The 23,541-nt window shown below is 48.4% G+C and overlaps 1 protein-coding gene across 4 annotated transcripts in view; it reads left to right on the top strand.

Annotated features, from left to right (window-relative positions):
* Positions 1 to 23,541, top strand: part of ARHGEF15 (Rho guanine nucleotide exchange factor 15) — a 415,996-nt gene that overhangs the window by 252,287 nt on the left and 140,168 nt on the right. For 3 of the 4 annotated variants that reach the window (XM_078670671.1, XM_078670670.1, XM_078670672.1), the window contains one exon: positions 5,920 to 6,642. In XM_078670671.1, coding sequence (XP_078526797.1) covers positions 5,940 to 6,642 — 703 coding nt within the window. In that variant the 5' untranslated portion in view covers positions 5,920 to 5,939. Of the gene's footprint in view, positions 1 to 148; positions 373 to 5,919; positions 6,643 to 23,541 lie in introns of those variants that run through there. The other variant, XM_078670674.1, reaches the window with a different exon arrangement.

The following is a 23,541-nucleotide window of genomic DNA, read 5'->3' as shown; positions in this document are numbered from 1 at the left end:
CTCTCCCTTCCAGTCGGTGAGATCCTGTCCGCGCGCACGTGCACGCACCCCCATCATGCCATTGCAGGTGTGTGTGTGTGCTGGTATGAGCAGAATGCTGGTGAGTCAGCGTGTGATTTCACCAGTGCACTTCCGGGGTGCCTGCCGTGCAGATGCTGACATCAGCCCGCGGTACCGAGGGGTGCCTCACTGTGCGGACCCGTCCACCACGAGGGAGGCCAGGCTAGGTCCAGGCGGTGCCTCGGGGGGCTCACGCGGCTGCCAGCATCTCCCAAGGACTTACCTGCCCCAGGTGCAAACCCACAGCCTGCCAGGTGATGCCAAGAAGATGCCACCCGAGTCTGGCAGGGCGCCATGCATGGGTGAGTTCAGGTCAGTGAGTCGAGCGCCTGCACTACGAATCTAGGCGCTAATTAAATAGCCTATCACAAGACACATTTTTTAAGCCTTTGCTCCAAAAAGCTGCAGGTCGTTTTTTCTACTCACATGGTCTTTGTGCGCAGGTATTTCTAGATGTACCATTGATAATCTGTGTGAGTACCTCACGATCGCGACGCCGTGTCGTTTACACGACGCTGTTCCAGCGCCTGGAGCTGTACTCGTTGCTTCAACCCGCTCTCCTCGCTCGCTTGATGACGCTCAACGCCGCGAAGAGGGCAGGGCTGCGTGGCCTGAATTATTAGTGTTTCCGATTCGGGTCTCGAGTCTGAAGACCTCTGTCTTCTAGGCGCTTGAATGGACTTCGTGAGTAGTTAACTGCCCCCACGCACTGCTGGTTTAGCGTCAAATTCGCACCACTCTCGTGCAAGCAGGAACCATCCCGGTATTATTTTAAATTGATTAAAGTTTAAAGTAAAAAAAAAAGCAAAAATGTGAATGCAACAAATAGGGTCCATGGTCATTACAGACTTTATTAATATTGCATGCGTTAGCGCTTGTTCGGTAGAACCGCAAACGTTCAGGCTGGTAATGGGCAGTGGGTCCTATCAGGTCCCAATGCGAGTGTTTTCGTTGGGTGGGGAAACTTTTGGAAATCTCCACTGTTACTTTTGTTTCTGGTTGCGACAGTATAATCCAGTTAGTTCTGGAAAAAAATATCAGAAAAATACATTCAAAATGCGATATTTTGCAAAGGGAGAGAACCTGGCAGGCTGAATGAACATGGTGGGGAGTCACTGGCTTCGGATTCAGTGTTTGTAACCCCCCACCCCTTCTTTTGTCTGTCTTTTCTTCAGTTCCTCCTCCTGTACCTAGCGCCTCGATGCCCTCTCCGGTCAGAATGCGCATGTGAGTGCCTGTCATGGTGCTGATGGCTGGTAATGGGAACCCTTGGAGTCTGCCAGGTGGGTGGGCAGGTCTCACACCTGTCTGGAAGAAACACACGAATGAAGAAAGTGAACGCGGGGACCAGCTGTTTACAGAAAAAAAGGTCATGCCAAGGTGCTTCTTGGCAGGGAGTGGGCATTGTTCACGGTGACACACCCTCACTCTCTTCCCTAAAACTGCAGTCGGTGCCAACACTACAAAGTTTGCTGTAGACTTTATTCTTCTGAGTAATGCCAGGGACTTGATGACGACATCTCGCGCCGTCGAACAAACTATACATTGTTCCTGCACTGAAACTGGAGTCAAAAAGCTAAGTGGAAACTTTACAACATATTCCTACTATAAAACATGGTCAGGAAATTTGACTGACTCTGCCCCATCCCTATCGTCCTTCTTGAGAAACTGGCATGCAGGCAAGTTTGTCAATCCCCCAGAATGGCTGTGCGCCCCCTAAAGGGGCGGCACCCATTGGGGAAAGGGTTGCTGGGGACTGAATGCAGTGACTTATTTCCATGGGATTTGTGTCTAGATGGTGTTATTGACCGTAGGAGCCGGCCTCCATTGGCCATTGTGGGTTGTTGGGGCGGGATTTGGTGGTCCAATGGCTTGCACCAGTTCTTGCTATGCACGGTTCGGTGTTGTACTTAGTTGATTGGTTTGCTTGCTTCAGAAAAGGAGCAGAGAGCAGTGTACTGGGTCACTTTGAAGCCGGTAGACTAGACAGGACCGGTTACAATGTAAATCCAGTATTTGTAAAGCGCGAACAATCACCCGTAAGGGTCTCTAGGCGCTGGGGGCGGTCGGGAATATTAAGCGAGCGATCGCCCAGAGTCGCATGGTGCCGGGCTGACCTGCCGCCGGAGCCGGGGATCGAACCCTGAGCCCCTGTGTTCCGGAGTCAGCCGTCCTGGCCTCTTCCATTACAGCTAAGATGGGGGTGGGGTGTTCGCAGCTAGCCAGGAAGCGTGCTTGACTATGTAGAATCAGAAAAAGAGAGGGGAGGCCAACCAGAAGTTCCTTCCTAAGGTAGTATCACTCTTCCATCTCTGTCAAACCGTAGAACTCCAGTGGTCAGTTCTAAATTTGAGCCAGTGGTTTCCGGCACTCCTCACCTATGACACCCCACCACATGGTGGCGCTGTTTGTCTAATTTTGAGATGAGCACAATAACGGATGTTTAATAATTCAATATACATTAAAAATGACTCATTCCTGCTGCCTGAGCCACCGTTACAGCTTTGGGTGGCATTGAACAGTCTGAACTGTCACACCTGTAAAAGTGTTACAGCGCAGCATTTGCAGCGCTGCCGGGTGCAATGGGTGGTCTAAGGTGCAGTGACCTCCTTACAAGGGACCTGGCACTTTTTTTTTTTTTTTTTACTTTTTACAAATTAAGCACTACCAGTGTTCTTCTCGCAGCCAGATTTTGCAGAAGAAAGAGCATCACACACTTTAGATGTCCAAAGGTCCCTCCACACTAGATAACCAGGACCAAACCATTGTGCCAATCTGACCAACTATTTGTCTTTCAAAAGCTGGCATAGCCAGGTGGATTGTCAAATGTATTCAACCTTGTTACATCAAGGTCGGAAGGGTACTTCAGACTCCGCTTAGGGAGCACAATACTGGTCAAAAACTGGCCACTGTTGCCTTCTTTAGCATCATCCCCATAACTGATCTTTGGAAAGTGGCCACATAGTCAATCCCACACGTTTACTGAAAAAGTGTCTGGATATATTGACGAGGCAACAAGCCTTATTTGGCCAAGCAGTATTAAGACTATGATTCCACTGTGCATTATCTACACACTTGCCTGCGCGGCCGGGAGGGCACTGCTTTACAGTCTGTGCACAGCATGTGTATCTACAGCCACACATGCTATGAACTGAAAATGCTACTTACCCTGCAAACATCTGTTTGTAGTGTGTAGTGCTGGATACCTGTGCTTTGCTGCAGATCTCTTTACTAGAAGGCACTTCATTATACATAGCGCTAATGAGCCAAATTCTCTCATTCACACTCCATACAGCCTCACTCGTGCTGTGAGGAAAGTACCATGGAGTTGGTGCCCATGCACAATGTGCAGCACGAGGAGGAATGAAAACTGCATCTTGTGACTGAGGAATCATCTCAGAAGAAAAACAACTTGCACATGTCTGAGACCAACACTAGGTGGCAGGAGTATGCTAAGCATGCGAATGAATGAACAGATGCCTACAGGGTTAATCAATAATATATATATATTATATGTATGTCTGTCTGTCTGTCCTTTTGTCCTTTATGCATTACTACACCATTCATCCGATCGCCATGAAACTTTGGGAAGTTGTTGAGTACACTCCCGCGAAGGTTTCTGGCATAACTTTTTGAAATATCGGCCCCCCGGGGTCCTCATAATCTTTCGAAAAACGGCCCCCCAGGGCCCTCATAAGCTTTCGAATACTGATCGCCATGAAACTTTGGGAAGTTGTTGAGTACACTCCCACAAAGGTTTCTGGCATAACTTTTTGAAATATCGGCCCCCCAGGGCCCTCATAATCTTTCGTAAATAGGCCCTGCAGGGCCCTCATAAGCTTTCGAATACTGAATTTTTCCATTTACGGAATACCAGGCGAAGCGACAACATATAAGTCCATCGATACTGTGATGAATAAAGACAAAGTTGTCAATTACCCAACGGAAATCTTGAATTCACTGGATTTGCCAGGTATGCCACCACACATTTTAACATTGAAAATTGGCATGCCGATCATTCTTCTCCGAAACATCAATCCACCACGACTTTGCAACGGTACAAGACTTTCGGTGAAAAAGATGATGAACAATGTCATCTAAGCTACAATTTTGAATGGGAAATTCAAGGGGGAAGATGTACCGTTGCCACGTATTCCAATGATCCCAACAGATATGCCTTTTGAATTCAAACCTTTACAGTTTCCGGTGCGACTCGCTTTTGCAATGACCATCAACAAAGCACAAGGACAATCGCTGCAAGTGTGTGGACTAGATTTAGGGAATCCGTGATTCTCACATGGACAACTGTATGTGGCCAGCTCACACGTCGGAAAACCTTCTGATTTATTCGTGTACTCACCAGACTGAAAAACAAAAAATATTGTGTATCCACAAGCACTCGGATAAATAAATAGAATTAAAACGACACTTTGAAATGTTTTCCATATTAAAATGAATGTTTCAATAAACATGACACAATGTAAATTTAATGTTATAACGAGTTTCCTGGAATTACCTTTCTTCTGAGATCGCAGCAACGCGCGACGGGTATGCTAGTATATATATATATATATATAGATATAGATATATAGATATATAGATATATAGATATATATATATATATATATATATATATATATATATATATATATATATATATATATATATATATATATATATAGATGGATCTTTTTTCTAAAATCCAGTGATATCTCCAAATAATTACATTAAGCTCCTGAGTATGCACTAACTAGTACTTAGGACTCTATTTTAGAAATGTTGACACGCAACTTGCACCTGTGAGCGCTGCACCTGCCCCGGCTGGGTGCCAACTATTGTATAAGTGTTTAGGGACACACACTCACTCTCTCTCATGCACTCTTTTCTTCTCTAAATAGATCTGAACATCCGAACACTCCTTAATAGGCATTAATTCCCCTATCTATAGACCTCGTTTTTTTTTTAACTTGTTTTTTTGGTTTGATCAGTTACAAAGTCAAAGGGATCATTTTACAGCAGGATGACCCAATGTAGGTCCAGGCAGGCTAGATCCAAGCCAGAGTTTCAGTATACCTAGGGAAGCTCAATTTGCATGCGGAACAACGAAATGTAACTTCTTTACCTGGTCATCGGTTATAAAAAGACTCCGGTGAAATTTTCATTTCGTTGGCATAGTCTCGCCTAATTTTAGTAACTTTGTGTTATGCTTGGTGTGTGAAATTCCTGAAGCCTTGCTATTACACCATGTTGCATTAATTTGCATAATTTGCACAAAAGTCCAGCGAACACACACAAGAACTGCGTGAACAACTAGAAATCACAAGAACAACCAGAAAGCAAGCGGCTGGTGTTAGCAGCAATTGTGTGAACTCATATTTGCATCCAAAATGGACACACAGATGCATTTTGTGCAAAACTGGCAATTTGCATAATTACTTCTAATTTAGCCATTTTTTCTCCAGAAATGTTGTATAATCGCACGAAAGCAAATTATGCAGATTGTGCACGCCTCCAGTTATAAAGAAAATTTGATATAGACCCTGGGCACACCTCCTGTAACAAAGTATGCTAGGTTTAATCTGTTGATGTGGGTAACAATCAGAAGAAAAACTGCTCGCCTCTGGCAGAAATGCATCAAAATAACGTGAACAGCACAGCAATAATTACTGTTTCGTCTGTTTTGTTAATTGGATACTTCCCAAAAACTTTTACTGCGTTTGTCAAAAATATAAAGAAAAAAAAATGTTTTAAAATGATATGCTGGTGTATTCCCTAATTAATTGAGTTGCTGATGACCTGTGAATGTTGGCCTCATGTTGATCATAAACTAATCAAATGTGGTCTCTCCTATTTCTGTAGGAAATGACAAGTGAGCTCTGATGACCCAGCAAGGTAAGAAAATGTCTTCCGCCTCACCTTTACCGCCCCCGACCCCGCCGGTCCAGAAACCGACACGAATCATCAAGGCGAGGCCACCCATGAGACCGCGGCCTTATTTGCCTCCCAGACCCGTATCAGAAAAACTGCACTCTGGGAACCATGTCGGCAACGCTCCATCTGACCCCGATACGAAGGCGCCGGAACCCGTGCCTGAGTCGGACAAAACGTCTTCACGAGGGTCCATATCCAGTGAAATTAGTCCCCCAGCACTACCAACCTCCCCAGTGCTTGCATCCCCACCAGAGCCTGCTCCTTCCCAGAATCCAGCTTCTCCCGCAGATCCGCCGGTCTCGCAAGAACCGGTGAAGGAGCATCTGAACTCCATTAAGCACTCCGGCAATGTGAAGAAGATCGTTGGGCAGTTTGACCAGGCTGTGGGGCAACAGGACAAGGAGCCCCTCCAACCGCCGCCACTTCCGGAAAAGCGACCACCGACACAGCCTCCCAAGCCCATCAGGGTACCCAGACGCTCATGCGATAGTGCCTTGCCTCTGCTCAAATGCAAGGCTGTGAACTTTGCCTTAAAAAGCACTGAAAATGGAGTTGAGGAGGCAGCGCCATCGATCGGGAGTCAGGGAGGAGTGGAGCACGTAGACACGGCAAAGGAAAATCACTGCTGCCTGGAAGAAGGCAGCCATCTTGGTGAGTGAAAGGATTGTCCGCGAGAAGTAATGGAATGTGCATGCGGGGCTAAAGGGCGAACTACCTTTATGGGAGCTTGTGTCCTATGACGGGTGGAGGTGTAGAATGTGATTTGGAATCTGTTAGTGTGTGCCTTTGATTGATGTGATGTATTATTCTTTAAATTTGCAATACAACTAAATGGGGAGATGGGTTTCCAGTAGAGTCGCCATATTCTTCTAGGCCAACCAACCTCTTTGCTTCCCAGGGGGGACATTTAAGCCAGTCCCTGCTCAGTACTGTCTGCCTTCAATTCTCAGGCTCACTTGCATCCCCCCATTTATACCCAGAGAGCAGAGCGAACCCTGGTGTGGCGCCGCGGCCAGGGCGACTGACGCTGGAATCTGGGGATCAGGGTTCGATCCCCGGCTCCGGCGGCAGGTTAGTCCAGCACCATGCGACTCTGGGCAATAGCTTGCTTAATCTTCCCGACGGCCCCCAGCGCCTAGAGACCCTAACGGGTGATTGTGCGCTATACAAATGTGGATTATTATTATTATTATTATTATTGTCCCCTTTAACCTCCAAGTCAGTGGCCTGAGATTCATTTCTCTTAACTTTCAGTTCTTTCCCATTTATGCTGACTGGGGAAAGTCCATGCTAAAAATGGAACTTGTGCTGTAAAACAGAATCTTTTGAGCACTTCCTCATACCTGCAGGTATCTTCTCAACCATGGGCAGGTGAGAATGCCACACCTGGGTGAGGGGAGGGCAGGTGGGTTGGTCCTGACTACAGTCATCCGTATCATTTAAACTATAAATACCACACGCCAGGGGGACATTCCTCTTCCATTCCAGTGCTCTCTGATGATGATAGCCGTGCTGATGCATTATGCCTGCACCTGTCACCGAGAGGTAAGTCTTTGGAAAATACCTGGAGATTTACTGCGCATCAGCGCTCGCTTTGTGCTCGACGGCTTCTTACTTCCACCCACATGAACCACTCTGAGCTCCAGGCAAAGAGAAGAGGCTTCCTATCGATCAACATCAATTATTTACTGGAGTGAATTCAGCTCCGCGATGTATCCTATAGCGTAGACCACAAGCTTCCATCTGGACCGCAGATGTGCAGTTCAACTCCTGGTTGGCGGCCCACCTTAATGCATTGGCGCCAGAATCGGAGCCGGTCTACATTAGGAGGGCCCACTGTGGTGATGCAAACCCATGGGCATCATTGCCCGCACCGCACCCAGAGACCTTCTCAATGCTGTTCTTGGGCAAACCATGCCTAGACGGTCACTTACAGCAATGGAAAGGGGCAGATTGGGTCTGCAAACAGAAAATTGGGCATTAGTGTCAAATAAGGAAAATAACCATGAAATTATACAGTTGTGCTAAAGGAGCACAGAAGGCAGCAAGATGGCACATCACCCAGACAGATAAAACCTTAAAACTGCCCCATGTTTCCTTAATTGATGCTTCTAGATCAAGAATCAGCTTCGAAACCAGCAGGATCTTAGTGACTGATTTTCACATTGCTGCATCATCAGTGGGACAGGCCATCTAATGACGGTACAAGAGAGAGGGGACTAGGCGCAGATAAAGGTCCACTGCCTGTGCTCTAAAACTATAACTAACTCAAGGCCAAAGGGGTGGGGGGGAGGGGGCACGGTTTCTAATAGTGAAGTATAGCCCGATCAGGAGGGCGAGGAGCACCCGCCCGATGATGAAGCATGACAACCCCAGGGATGTGTGAGGGCAACAAGAAACAATCTAGTTGACTGTTCCTCCTGTCTACAGCTCACTATTAGGAACAGTGCCCCCCCCCGCCCCTCCCCCTGGCCTTGATTTCGTCTAATGACTGTGCCAATAGCCTAGAGACAAACTGTGCCAGGAGGCTGGAGATGGCCTATTCCATCGTGCCGGCTGGCGATGAGTGATCACATTGCTGTGTTGGCAGATCGGGTGCATGGTCATACATTGGACCAGGAGCCTGCCGACAGTGATCAAATTGTTGTGCCAAAAGTGAGGAGTTAGATCCTGAAATTGTGCCAGGAGTGAGGAATCATGTTATCAATTTTTTGTGACAAAAGCATGGAGGCATGCTATCTCGTTACTGCACAAGCGGTGAGGAGTCTAGCGTACATGCAAGGCCAGAATATTGGCGAGAGTTTGCCATGCTGTTGTGCCAGGACTGAGGAGGCAGGTTACCATTGTGCCAGGATGGAGAAGACGCCTTATCAAACTGATGTGACAGATGCAAGGAGACAAGTTACCTAATCATTGTGCAAGAAGCGTGGAGGCCGGTGCTCTTGCTGGCCTTGGAGGTTTGAGAGAGTATAACAAATTGTAGTGCCAGGTGTGTACTTCTTGGCTCTTCAAGGCATGTACCAAGAGCCTGGGTAGGAAATTACTCCACATTGAACCTCGCTTGGAGCAGTGGAAAGATAAAGAAGACGAGGCACCGAAGTGGAGATTGATAGAAGATCAATTTTGGGAACAAAAAATGGGCTGTCTGCTTTCCAATACCTGATATAATGTGTATAGTAAACTTATTGTCAAAAGAGACTAGCTTAAATATGACCAATATTGTTAGGACTCTGATTAGATTTGTCATGGGCACCTCGTTGGTGAGTTCATGAAGCCCTCACCCACCAACCTGGTTGGTGGCATGCTTCATCATCGGGCCCACCCAGTGACACCTAGTGTGTCCCGGGTGTGCTGCGACGCCTGATTACAGCGGAGCTGGTATTTTACTGAGAGTGCAGTGTGAGGTGTAAAATGAAGTGTGAGTTAAAACGGCTTGGCGAGGGTCCCAGTACCCGAGGGTAAATTAAATTTTAATAACTGGGCCCCCGACAGCGGTTAAAATAAGGCTTGGGGATGTTTAAGGGAGGCGAGTTACCTTTTTAAAATAGAGTGTAGTGCAAGTTAAAAAGGAGTACGAGGACGGTGCAACAGGTACAAGGCAGGCTCTGACCAGAAAAGCTGGTCAACCCCTTACCGCTTCACTCCTGGAAGCATTGGCTGCAAAATCTAAGTGCATATATGAGAAGGGAATCCCCGCTCTCACACTTAGAGAAACACCTTAGTGAGTGTAACACATAGCCTGGATTACACTCCTTTTTAACCTGCACTACACTCTATTTTAAAAAGGTCCTGAGGAAAGCCAGATTTAGTTTAAGGCACTGGCTGAAACATGTCGACCAACTGATGGATGTAGGAGGTAGTAACTCGCCTCCCTTAAACATCCCTAAGCCTTATTTTAACCGCTGACGGGGGCCCAGTTATTAAAATTTAATTTACCCTCGGGTACTGGGACCCTCGCCAAGCCGTTTTAACTCACACTTCATTTTACACCTCACACTGCACTCTCAGTAAAATACCAGCTCCGCTGTAATCAGGCGTCGCAGCACACCCGGGACACATTAGGTGTCACTGGGTGGGCCCGATGATGAAGCATGCCACCAACCAGGTTGGTGGGTGAGGGCTTCATGAACTCACCAACGAGGTGCCCATGACAAATCTAATCAGAGTCCTAACAATATTGGTCATATTTAAGCTAGTCTCTTTTGATAACACATATAAACCACGGGGACTCGGACTAGCTTTCTAGTCCTCTCTCTCCCTCTTGTTACGCGTATAGTAAAGTTATTGCCATGTAAATGTTCTTGTGTGTTGGGAAAAGACTGGAGAATGTCAATTGTTCCGATCACCTCCTGTACGGCAGCAGGATTGCCACCTGGATCACTTTTACAATATCCTCTCACTTCAGTCAGAGAAATACAAGTACATCCCAGGTTTGGAATAAACAGCAATTTGTCAGAAAAGATAACCTGACATTTGCCCTTTGTCTTTGACAAGACAACAAACATAACAAGATAAACCCAAAATGTAAAGCCGTCTTTATTGCTCATTCATTTCTTAACTCGGCATAATTATTTCTGGGGGTGCTGCAGCCCCCGACCCCCAACCCTTCTCCCAGCGCCTATGCACTGGCTCGATTAGTAAGATGTGTGTTGCTACAAAAAGACTGTATCGCAGAAATGGAGCCTGGTGGGACTGGTTGTGTTACTTTTTTTTTGTGTTACTCCATAAATGTATCCGAGGGAATAGCACATCGGCTATTGCGTGAGCTAACGTGTTCATGGACTATTTTTAGGGCCTAAATATATCATAAACCTTACAAAAATAGCCTCACTGAACGCTTTTAAATTATTTGCATTTCCAAACAATAACACTATCTATTTTTGAATTGTTGTTTTTGGCATTCAGTGCCTGATCTTGCAGATGAGAGTGTAATATTTATTTATAACCTAAAGTGTAAACAGTGCAGTTGTATATTTGGACCAGATGTGTTAAAATAAACTGCATTTATGTTAACTTGTAAAGGCAATGAGGATTTGAGGGGAAGCTCGAGAATTCAATTGGGTAAAGGTGTAGACAGCAGAGAGGAAATGAAGTGGGTGCAGAAACATCTGCTACAGCAAGCAATCCGCTCTGTATCGCCTTAAAAGCACGACAAGTAGATTTGCCAAGTCGATGAGGAGCACGGTAACACCTTCCATGCTTCTGGGATTTGCTTTGAACTCGAGCAATGTAAAGGAAGCCACGTTGTATAGTAATGGGTTCTTGTTATGGTATGGCAGTTTTTTTTGTTTTCTGCAGTATGAGAATGTTGGTTTTTGAACTGAGCCCTGGAAAGCTGGAGAATGGTCAGAAATTACTAGGTGAGCTGTGGAATGATGCTGAGAGTAGAAAGTAAAAGGTGGTTTTGGTAGAATAGTTAGCAATAAACCGTCTGGATAAAAAAAGACCTTGTTCTGTGTAACATTTTTTTTAGATTTTTATTCTACGTCTTTTGTGTGGCGCATTCAAAGTCTTCCGTGGAGTAATTCGCCGCAGTAAACTTGCCACAAAATAAGAACATCTTTAGCTGTGGTACCCAAACTGCAGTGACACGTTCAGCATTCCATCTCAGTTTAACTAGATTTTATTTTGGGTAAAATGCTTTACATAGATTGTTTTTATTGTAAAGGTACCTCTGGTTTAAAGGCTTTAAGACGTGTAATGATATCTGGCCATTTGAGCATACCGTTTGCCACGGTGTTGTAATCTGGTGCCATCTAGTGGCCATTTGTAGTGGTATTGTAAGGTGGCTCCCCGTATTAGCCTTAATGCACACACTCATTCTCTCCCTTAGGCCTCTTCTGGACAGGCAGGGGTCTTGCCGAATAATCCTACAAGATCACTACCTCTTCCCACATGTCCACGCACCAAGTCAGGTCCAACAAGCATCTCAGTCCATATCTCAGGCCACAGAAGGGAGTCATCCAACTACACCACAGGTATTCAACATAGTAGTGCACGGACACGCCATGGGTGTTCATTCAGGATGGCCTGGTCCAGGACAAATTTTCAGGATTTCGATCTCAAATAATTTAATAAACGGAGTTTAAGTAAACGCCACTTTCAGAGTTGGTGATTATTCTGAAAATCTGGCATGGATACTTTGGACGCCAACACATTCCACACATTTAAGGCCCTGTTCAATATGTGCACGGAGCAGTCCGCAAGAAACCTGGTGTACAGCATTCCATGAATCCCAACAAGCATCTCATTCTGTACCTAAAGCCAAACTCCGGAGTCCATACACCTACACACACCGGTAGATCATACTTCGTAGGATGCTCCAGTTCCCCATTTCAAATCTTGTCCTTTTCTTACATTTACGTATGGGTTTTCACCTCTCTGGTCCCACTGTGGTTGGCGGCAGGGGTTTGATCATGGTGGACTTGGAGGCAAACTTGGAGAGGAAGGTCTCGTACAGGAAATCCGTCTTCAGGAACATGACAAGAGTCCACTACGCCGGCCAAGTTGGTTAAACCAGAGTATGATAGGAGTCCACATGATACCCTGGAAGGAATCGTCTCCAGGCAAAAGTAAATTATTTTTGACCAGCCAAACCTTCACTTAAAGACTGATCTATGTGTTCTGGAAAGGCCCGGTGGCACACGGATTAATCTGGTGGCGGCATCTCCTCCCAGTGTCAGACCAGCAGCCAGAACATTCTGCAATGACCAGCACACCTGAAAGGCCTGTTCTGCTCTGTGTTTTGGAAAGATCCATCCTCATCCCTCCCAGGAGCTTCCTGGCATATGGAACAGGCTAGGAGCAGTCCACTCCAGAGATGCCCGTTTGTTGATTGGAACGTTCTGCAAGGTGTACCTTTTCCCAGTCTTACAGTAGGACATGGAATGTTTTGTGAGGAACAGACTCTTCACCCCCCACTGAGTGGGCCATGTCACCTGTAACATCTTCCTACAGTTCTGGCTTTCTGCACTGCTTTAATTTGGAAGGGATAGTACCAGCACTTCTCATCTCTACTCCAATGCTTTTAACCCCTTCGCCGCGGGGGTAATACCCCGTGGTGCTGGGGGGAGGGGCTGCGTGCGCACCGCGGTGCTCGTGACGAGCCCAGCTCGTCATGAGGCACAGTGGAGCTGGGCTCGTCACAACTCCGCCCACTCATTGATTCTCCCGCACAGGCGGGGAATCAATTTCGCGTGGGCGGGCCGCGGCCGTTATGACGAGCCCAGCTCGTCACGAGCACAGCTCCACTGTGCCTCATAACAAGCTGAGCTCGTCATAAGCACACAAGGGGTTAATGGGTAGGCACCAGCACTTCTCTGCATTGGTAGTCTGGGACAAGGACTACCTGCCCTCCTATAGTACCATTTTAATTACTGACCTTTAGTCAATAGCACCTGTAACTATTGTGCATCGTGACCAGGACAATAGACTTATAAGCAAAACTACAAGCCTCGGAATGCAACCTGCTATTGGTTGAAATTTCAACACTGTTTGGTGACGTCACTCGTGACGTGCGGACACGTGGCACCTTTAAACGTCTGATTCTTGCAAGCATGGAGAAGGTTCTAGAAGCAGCCCCCACAGAGGCTCGCTGGCTCTGCGTCCTCTTGTTAAGGCCCCGTACTCGCCCAGGATGATACGAACTAGTTGCGGGTCTGAGGCCTAGTGTCCCGCCTGAATCGAGTCTGTTAGCATGTGTGGGCCTGATCCACAGAAAGTTCTAGAAGCAGCCGCCTGAGGGGCACCCTGGCTCACCCATCTTTCGCTATCCAGCTGTGTGTGTGTTAATGCCCGAGGCCTGATCCACAGAAGGTTCTAGAAGCAGCCGCCTGGGGCGCACCCTGGCTCTCCTGTCTCACCCAGCCTGGCGCTAGCCAGCTGTGTGAGTGTGTTAATGCCCGAGGCCTGATCCACAGAAGGTTCTAGAAGCAGCCGCCGCCTCTGACGCACCCCGGCTCTCCCTGCCTCACCCGTCCTGACGCTAGCCAGCTGTGAGTGTTATCATCCGAGGCCTGCTTCTGGTGTTCTGGAATCACAAACCCCCTGTGAGACCAGCTCTGAGCCTCTATATCTCCGAGTTTCCTCCCAGACTCACAGCCAATCTGATCACAGGGGGCTGAGGGTTTCAATCCAATCCAATCCAAAAATTCTTTATTTCGGCCATATAGACCATAAAAGATGCAGTACAAAACAACATATACAATAAAATACACATTTTTTTAAAAAAAATACATATTATAAAAATCCACTAGCCCAGCGGGGAAATAGTAAAAACACTAAAAAGTTCAAGAGGCTTCAGCAGTTTTTTTCTTTCTGATCAACCAAATAGCCATAAGAAATTTGGAAACAGCGAACACAATGTGGTCCAGAGTACTGGTTTTCAGGATCCTGTATGCCTGTGCATACTCTCTGAACCCTAGGTTCTTACATAATGGCGCAATCCAACGTTTCCTAGGCCTTTGGTAAACGGGGCACACAAACAGAATGTGAAGATCATCTTCCACGTGGGTGTTACAGCAAGGACAGGTTTTATCGTCCGCGTTGGACCACTTGCATGTGAAAGAGTTAATGGGTAGTGTGCCAAGCCTCCATTGGACAAATAGTTTCCTCGCCAGGATAGGGAAGATAAAATCCATAAAAGGTTCAAAAACATATGAATTTTTGGATTCTAAAAATCGCAAGGTAAGGGTGCCGCTATTTTGAGCGTCCATCAAGTGTGCAAGGGACCTATCCTTAAACATTTTTGACAGGGCTTTGCGCGAGATTGCTTGGCAGCCTCGCGCTGGGTCCTCCCAGAGGTCACGGAGATTCATGGCAATCAGTTCGTTTTTCACAGAGGCAAGCCAGGGGATTTTGCCACTGCAGTTGAAGCTCATGACGTGGGTAAGATCCTCCCTATAATGATGAAGTTCGTTCGTAGACCAGAGCCTGTGCCAGAACTTCACTGGCTTTGACACAAGCTCCTCTGCAATAGGGGGGATGCCCAAGTCCATTCTCAAGGGCAAAAGTGGCGTGGCGCGTGGGAGAGCCAGTAGGCGCCTTAGAAAACTGTTTTCAACTGTTGATAAGTCCTTCACCGCTTTGTGCCCCCACAATTCACTGCCATAGATGGCCGCTGCCTTGGCCTGGGACCTGTAAGTTTCAAGGGCCGGACTTATAGGCTTGAAGGAAGAAGTATTGGCCACCTTCAAAATTGCACCCGACAGTTGGGACAGTTTAACCCTTGATCGTACTATCTGGCGGTCCCAAGATAAGTTTTCCTGCAATGTTACCCCCAGATATATGAAGGTAGACACCCTCTCGAGGCTAACAGTCCCCAGGGTGGGATTAGGCCTGGTTTTAATGGGTGGATTAAAAATCATAAACTTGGTCTTCTCTGTGTTCACCTCCAACCCGTGCTGACAACAGAAAAGACCAAATCCATCCAGGATCCTCTGGATCCCCATGGGAGATTTGGAAAGGAGGAGGGTATCATCGGCAAACATAATTGCCGGTACCCTCCTTCCTGCCAAGCATGGGGCGTCGTTGTTCTTGACATTTTCCAGGTGGGAGATGACATGATTGATGTATAAACAAAACAGGGTTGGTGCCAAGACACAACCCTGCCTCACCCCTCGTCGGACGGGGAACCTGGATGATAAACTGCCATCTTTCCCACACCTGACCTGCGCATAGTTGTTCTCATGCAGCCTAACTAAGATGTTAAGTAGCTGGGAAGGAACTCCTAGCTTTTCCAGCACCTCCCACAGTTTCCTGCGCGGGACTAGGTCAAAGGCTGACCTCAGATCCACGAAGACCATGTACAATCTTCCCCCCTCGATCTTCACCGTCTTCCAATAAAGGAGGACGAGGCGGAAGATCTGGTCCATGGTCGACGTGTTCTTCCTGAAGCCAGCCTGCAAGGGACTCAAGATGTCATTATCCTCTACCCAGTCCAATAGATGGTTCAAAATAAGACGCGCAAAAAGCTTTTGGGGGACATCTATAAGGCTAATTGGCCTATAGTTTGCCGGATTCAGAGGGGACCCTTTCTTGTGAATCGGCACTATTTCAGCCCCTGACCAGGAGGGAGGAACCGCCATACCTCCTAATATAGCATTAAAAAAAATAAGAAGGTACGGGCCCCAGATGTCGGGATGGTGTCTAAACAGATCACCGGGTAGCTTGTCCAACCCCGGTGCCTTCCCCAGCGCCAGGCGCTCCAGTGCTGTCTTCACCTCACCTAAGGAAAATTCCAGGGCCGTATCTGGAGAACAGGGGATCTCCGCCACCATCCCTTCGGGCCATAGAGTGGATTCATGGTACAATGCTCCGAAGTGAGCCTCCCAGATAGAGGGGGCAATATTGGGTTCTACTGCGGATGTAAGCTCCCCTGTTCCGTTGTTAACCAAGGCCCAGAATTTCCTAGAGTCTTTGCATTTCAGGGCTTCAATCAGTTCATGCCAGTGGTTCCAGTCCCACTCTGCCCTAGCGCTGGCTAATGCTAACTTATACTCCCTCCTAAGGGTTGCAACCCTCTCCTTGTCACTACCTTCTTTAATGGCGGAGAGTAGGTCAGATTTAATTTTCCTACAAGTAGAGGTGTACCAAGTCGCAGTACGAGTGACTTTCCTTCTTGAGGGCACCACCGGGTTAAAAACATCTGCAAGGTTCCTGACCAAAGCCTGATGGATGCCAGAAAGTCTCTCATTATAATCAGAGGGTCTGGGTTGGTTGATGAGAGCATCCACCTCCTGAAACATGGGGAGTGCTATACCATATAGCTTGTTGATAGCGTTTTCATTATTAGCCAACTTCCCCCATTTCACCCGACGCCTACTTGTAGTGAGGAGTATATCCCCCTGGTCACCTCCGGCGTCAGTAGTTGTCGGCCCTGCTGCGGGGGCTGGGTGCTGAATCTCCAGCAAGAGGGAATTGTGGTCACTGTCTGTTCTCTGTACCACTTTAAAGTCTTGAACTTTGGACCACAGGGAGATATCAATGAAAATATAATCCAACCTTGACTCATGCCCCTTTCTATTGAATGTACACACCGATGGAGTATCGGAAGGGGTGCGCCCATTGCACGCCCTCAGTGCAAAGTTCAGAGTGAGGGAGGTAAGTTGTATTGCCAACGGAGACCAAGCTTTGGGGTGAGGTGAGGAGGAGGGTGGAACTCCCCAGTGATCATCCTCGGCTGTGAAGGGACCCTCCATTAGACCCTCCAGTGGTTCAAAGTGGCAATTGAAGTCCCCTCCCATCACTATTTTCAGGTCAGCTGGTAGTTGACCTAGAAAGGATGAGAGTTCGACTAGGGTAGAGGATTCCTTGCCCACAGCGACTGGTCGTGAGTAAACATTAACAATGGCCCAGGTCCTTTTACCGGGCCAACTAAGGAGCACACACTGAATGTCCTGAGAGAGAGTATCCATACTTTCCACCTGACACCCAATGTGGCTCGCCACCCAGATTGCTAGACCTCCCGAAGGTCTCCCCCTGCCATTCCACTTTGCCGGGATTTCAGAAATATCGTACCCCCTCCTAGACTGCGGTTCCCTTGCCCACGTCTCCTGGAGGAGGAGGATATCACTTTTGTTGACCAGGGTTTCCCACTCCGGAGTGCCCACCTTATTCATAATGCCTGCCACATTCCACGAAAGAATACTCAGCCCTGAGCCTTGAGGTTGCAAATCTACTTCACTAAGTGCAGGCAAGATATTGTGTGTATACTTTGCCGGAACACCCAACCCGGCTATGGTGGGCGACGGGATGGGTAATACAACAAGCTCCTCCGATTGCAGTGTAAGAGCAGTGCGTGTGCCTGATGGTTCCTCAACTTGCACTTGGATACGTCCCAAAAGGGTCCCCCCCTCATTGGAAGAAACCTGGATCTTTGTATCATTTACGGGATGAGGTGAACCCTCCCCCCTAGCTGAGACCCCAAGGGGAGATTTTGCAGAATGTTTTGGTATGTCTCCCCGTTGTGGTCAATCTACTTGGTCCAGGCAGGAAAATCTGTTCTGGTGAACGAAGTTGCCAAGAGCGGGAATTGTGTTGTGCTTGGGTCTGTACCGTGAACCATCAATTGCGAAGCCCACTCTAGTCCAGCTCTGTTCCCTCCCCATAGCTAAATTAGGGACATTTGGATAAAAGTCTGAGAGGGACACTAGATCTATATTGGACTTATCCGGCCTTACCAGCCAGTTGCAGATGTAAGGGGCAACCAGTGGGCTTTTAAAACTGATTATAATACAGTCCCCAGCCCTATTCTTGGGGGTGACTCCAATCCATGGGATCCTTCTGACCATCAGCACATCTCCTTTGATATTAGGGGGGAGGGGCCTGTTAATATTGAGCCAGCTGATTACCTTGTTGCGAAGTGAGTCCTGTGGCTCTCTAGTATCACCGGTGAGCTCAGGAACTCCCACCATAATCGCTGTATAGGGCACTGCCTCAGGGGGCAGATTAACCGCCCTGCGCCTGGTATTGGGACTAATAGAGTGACCAGTATGTTCATTAGTATCACACCCCACACTCCTTGGTTGGGGTGGTGCCGGTGGCTTAGATCTTCTAGGTGCAGGGACAGGGGGCCTGCGGGTTTGTGAAGGGGGGGGTAGGGGGACATGACTGTCTATAGTACTATGTTGTGCCCCAGTCTGGGCCTGTGTACATGTTTCAACAGTGGGAGGTCCGTTCCCCACAGGTTCTCGGGGAGCCATCTGTGCGCTTGGGCCCAACCCCCCACTAGAAATGTTTCGATTGTGTGCATTTTCTATAGCTATAAGTCTCGCGTCTATAGAGTCCAATTTTACAGATAGTGGTTCCAATAAGTTCTTAAGGATGACCGTAAATGAACTAATTAGAGCATCTGTAAGGTTAGGTGGGGGTCCGCCAAATATAAATGGCCCTGTGCACCCTGGTACAGCTGTGACATAAGGTGAAGCTAATTGACCAGACCCGATACCCAGGGCAATGCTATCAGGAGATGCCGAAATATCCGTGCTGGCATCAAGTATTGGAGTGGTTATGTCCACTTTAGCCCTTTTTGCCCCTGTTAGCTCCCTTGACCTTTTCCTTTTCGGCGGGTGAACTATTCCACTGCCTACAGGATCCGTTAACACTATAACTTGGCCCCCCTCCAATGACTCAGTCATTTCCACACAATTCACATAAGGAGTGGTTTCCACTACCCCAGAGGGACGCAAGGACTCACTGTCCCTTGGTAGGGTTGTCGGGGTCCTAAGTTGTTGGAGGACTGACTCAATTGTCTCATCAATACTATCCAAGAGTGATAAATGGGTATTATGGAGGGGTATTGGAGTACTGACATCAATTGAAGAAGAATCCGAAAGGCCCACAGACACATTTTCAATGTTCACCTCAGGCAGAGTGTCTGGCACTGTGTGACCTTTCTTGACCGCAGCACTGGCCTTGGGGAAGAAATTTTCAAGTGTATTAGAGTACTGTTGGGCGGACTTACTCCTGGATACTCTGGAAGCCATAGGGAAGGTGCGATCAGGAAGAGCAGGCTTAAGAAGGCAAGGGCAAAGACTTGGGGCAGGCCAGACGTCAGAGGGGGGGCCCGGTCCGGTCTCTCCCGGCCTCTAACGGCCTACAACGGCCCGCTCTTTGCCCGGTCTTCGCCCCGGGGATCCCCCCGCGCGCGTCCCGCGATGCGCGTAACCAAGGGCTCTTAAGAATGGCAGGGGGGCGTGGCACTGGGAGGGGGCGCGGCGCGGGCGGGAAGAGGAACCGGCTGGCGGTGTTCAGCAGGAATGCTGGTCCTCGCAGTCCCGCTCGCCGTGCCTCTCTCCTCCACTGCGGCCAGCCTCCAGTATCACTGTCAGTCCGCCCAGGGCTCCACGAAGGTAGGGGCTGAGGGAGCTACTCCTGTAGCGTGCAAAGACTTTCCCAGAAAGAAACTGTCTCGAGCGGCAGCCTGGCTCACCCATCTTTCGCTATCCAGCTGTGTGTGTGTTAATGCCCGAGGCCTGATCCACAGAAGGTTCTAGAAGCAGCCGCCTGGGGCGCACCCTGGCTCTCCCTGCCTCACCCAGCCTGGCGCTATCCAGCTGTGTGAGTGTGTTAATGCCCGAGGCCTGATCCACAGAAGGTTCTAGAAGCAGCCGCCGCCTCTGACGCACCCCAGCTCTCCCTGCCTCACCCGTCCTGACGCTAGCCAGCTGTGAGTGTTATCATCCGAGGCCTGCTTCTGGTGTTCTGGAATCACAAACCCCCTGTGAGACCAGCTCTGAGCCTCTATATCTCCGAGTTTCCTCCCAGACTCACAGCCAATCTGATCACAGGGGGCTGAGGGTTTCACTTGTACCCTTCCCAGCCGACCAGGGCCCTGTTTTCTGTCCCGTGACACACAGAGAGCTGCTTTATGACCAAAAACAGAAAATCAGCCTGGCTGCTGGAAATGGTGTACAGTAAAATAAGAAAGGTTCGCTTCAGAGAGGGTGCAGGAGAGACTCCCAGATCAGCGTAAAGCATCATGGTCAGAGAGCGGGACAGAGCATTGCCCCACTCCTATTTTGCACCCCCATTAAATGTGAATTAACACATATATATACATTTGAAAGTTTATCTGATTCTGCCCGCCTCAGTCGCGGGCCGGTTGTCTGAAGTGGCTCCTGGAAGCCTGTGAATGCGGGCCTGAGGGGGGTGGGGCTTAAACAATATGAATTTGAAAGACCCCATACTCATAAGCGAGCACACCTGGGCCCACAAAGTGTGCATGTTGGGTTGAACTGCTGCCTTTCTCCGGCTAGCCCGACATGCACACCAAAGGCCTCTCTCCAAAAGTCTCCACCTGCGTGTTAGTGAGCTGGGGGTGAATCAAAGCCGCAGCCACCGATCTCCTAATGGGCGGTGAGTTTGCATGCCCTAGCCAATCCTGGCGCTGCTCTCATACTGTGTAACACCAGGGGAGTATCGTCTGCATTGACTGAGAGACGCGGTAACTAAGCCTCTGGTGCAGTGGTGTGCACATGAGGCAGCACGGGGGTGGTAGGCTCCTGTCCGCCGAGCACGCATGACCCGTCACTCTGTGACTTTATTGTGAAGCCGTGCAGTGATTGGCCATTTCTGCCCTTGCTGCTCGGCCAGCCTGTCTCCATCTTAGTCTTTCCCCTCTTCATGCACCACTCATTGATAACGGCACACATTGCACAAGGCACCGGTGGAGAGATGACGAGCAGGACCACGCCGGACCTCGTAGCCTCGCAATTGAATTGTCCTGACTCCGAGCCTCGTGATCACATAGAACTCGGCGCAAATCCCGAGTGGAGTGGAGTGGAGTGGAGTGGAGTGGAGTGGAGTGGAGTGGAGTGGAGTGGAGTGGAGTGGAGTGGAGTGGAGTGGAGACATCTACATCCTGTCTGAATTATTCCATACATTATGGTTTGCTGCAAATTGCTAATGTGTTAACTGCAGTGTAAAAAAATATATATAGCTAGAAAAGGGGGTAAGAAAAATGAGGACTCCTTTTGTGTCCGATTGTGGTGACCTAGCATGTGCCACTGGTGCTGCCCGAGTTATAAGTAGACTTCGATGCCGGTGTACTGCACTGTAAATAGCTCAGGCGCCGAGTGTGAGGCCTATAATTCCTTATTTCCTCTATCTTTTGATTTTCCCTTTATCGTGATAAGACCCTATGGCTCTTGCGTGCATCAGAACCAAACCCAAGACCTTGCTCCACTCTCGATACAGATCAAAACACTGTTTAATTTCTGCCAAACCAGGTGAGGGGGTAGGGAGTTAGGAAAGGGAGAGAACAGATATTCTCTCAGCCAGGAAAGCTGCTGTGCACGTTGACAGCCCTGCGGGGAGCCGTGCACACTAGAATCCCTGCACACGTGCAAACCTTTGCAAGGCTGTCCTGAGCCCTAGCTGCATTGAGCACTGCACCCGCTTCTGCACCAGTCGTCCCGTGCACTGACAGCACAGCACATTGCAGGGACCCCTGTGTGCTGATACAGTTAAGTACAACTTGTTAAAATTTTGCTCAAAACATAATTTTCATTTTCAAATACCTATGCTTATTGTTATCAGAGAATCAATACGGGAGGAAGATTCTCAGCTTTAATTACCAACCAGATGCTGTGCAGAGACAACCCTGTTTCCAGGTCAGATCATTACAAACCTTGCTTGTCGCACTGTTCAATTTTAATTTACACACTACACTAACCACTAAACAATTTAAATTCAGTAATATATGGAGCATTTTTATGAGTTTCAATATTTTAACTATACACTTTCACAATTGCTTCATAAACCTTGCTTTCTCAAATGTTCTTGAAAATGCACCATTTGCCCACTTTTTTCAATTTTTTTCTGGGGGGAGAATCCCCCAAACTTCCTCTAATGACGGTCGGGCTCACTCACTCAACACAGGGCGGTCATCCCGAACTTTTACGCCAAACCACTTTCAAATTTCACCAGCCGCCACTGATACTCACAGCGCCTAGCAGAACGAGGCACTGCCAAGAAGGTTCACAGAGCACCCGGCAGAGTCACATGGAGTTTAGCAGAATCTCTCAAGCACCCGGTAGGTTTACGCCAAACCTGGCAGAGTGAAGCCAAGTCCGGTAGACCCTAGTTCATGGCAGACTCAGGCGGAGCCTGGTAGAGCTCTACAGACTCTGGCAGAGCTCAGCAAGGTCACACTAAGCATGACTGAGCATACAGAACACAGCAGGCCCACACAGGTCTCAGCAGAGCCTATCAGTATCATAGTACATGGAGGACTCGCACAGATCTCAGCAGAGCCCGTCAGTATCATAGTACATGGCAGACTCGCACAGGTCTCAGCAGAGCCCGTCAGTATCATAGTACATGGCAGACTCGCACAGGTCTCAGTAGAGCCCGTCAGTATCATAGTACATGGCAGACTCACACAGGTCTCAGCAGAGCCCGTCAGTATCATAGTACATGGCAGACTCGCACAGGTCTCAGTAGAGCCCGTCAGTATCATAGTACATGGCAGACTCACACAGGTCTCAGCAGAGCCCGTCAGTATCATAGTACATGGCAGACTCACACAGGTCTCAGCAGAGCCCATCAATCTTGTTGTACGTGGCAGACTCACACAGGTCTCAGCAGAGCCCGTCAATCTTGTAGTACATGGCAGACTCACACAGGTCTCAGAAGAACCCATCAGTATCATAGTACATGGCAGACTCACACAGGTCTCAGCAGAGCCCATCAATCTTGTTGTACGTGGCAGACTCACACAGGTCTCCGCAGAGCCCGTCAATCTTGTTGTACATGGCAGACTCACACAGGTCTCAGCAGAGCCCGTCAATCTTGTTGTACATGGCAGACTCACACAGGTCTCAGCAGAGCCCGTCAATCTTGTTGTACATGGCAGACTCACACAGGTCTCCGCAGAGCCCATTAGTCTCATGGTATATGGCAGATTCACATAGGTCTCAGCAGAGCTCATCAGTCTCAAGGTGCATGGCAGACTCACACAGGTCTCAGTAGAGCTCATCTGTCTCATGATACATGACAGATGACTCGCACAGGGCTCCGCCAAGGTCGTCAACCTCACATTACATGGCA

Source organism: Lissotriton helveticus, chromosome 12 (genome assembly GCF_964261635.1).
Source record: "Lissotriton helveticus chromosome 12, aLisHel1.1, whole genome shotgun sequence".
NCBI classification, from domain to species: Eukaryota; Metazoa; Chordata; class Amphibia; order Caudata; family Salamandridae; genus Lissotriton; species Lissotriton helveticus.
This window is presented reverse-complemented; position numbering and strand designations above follow the sequence as displayed.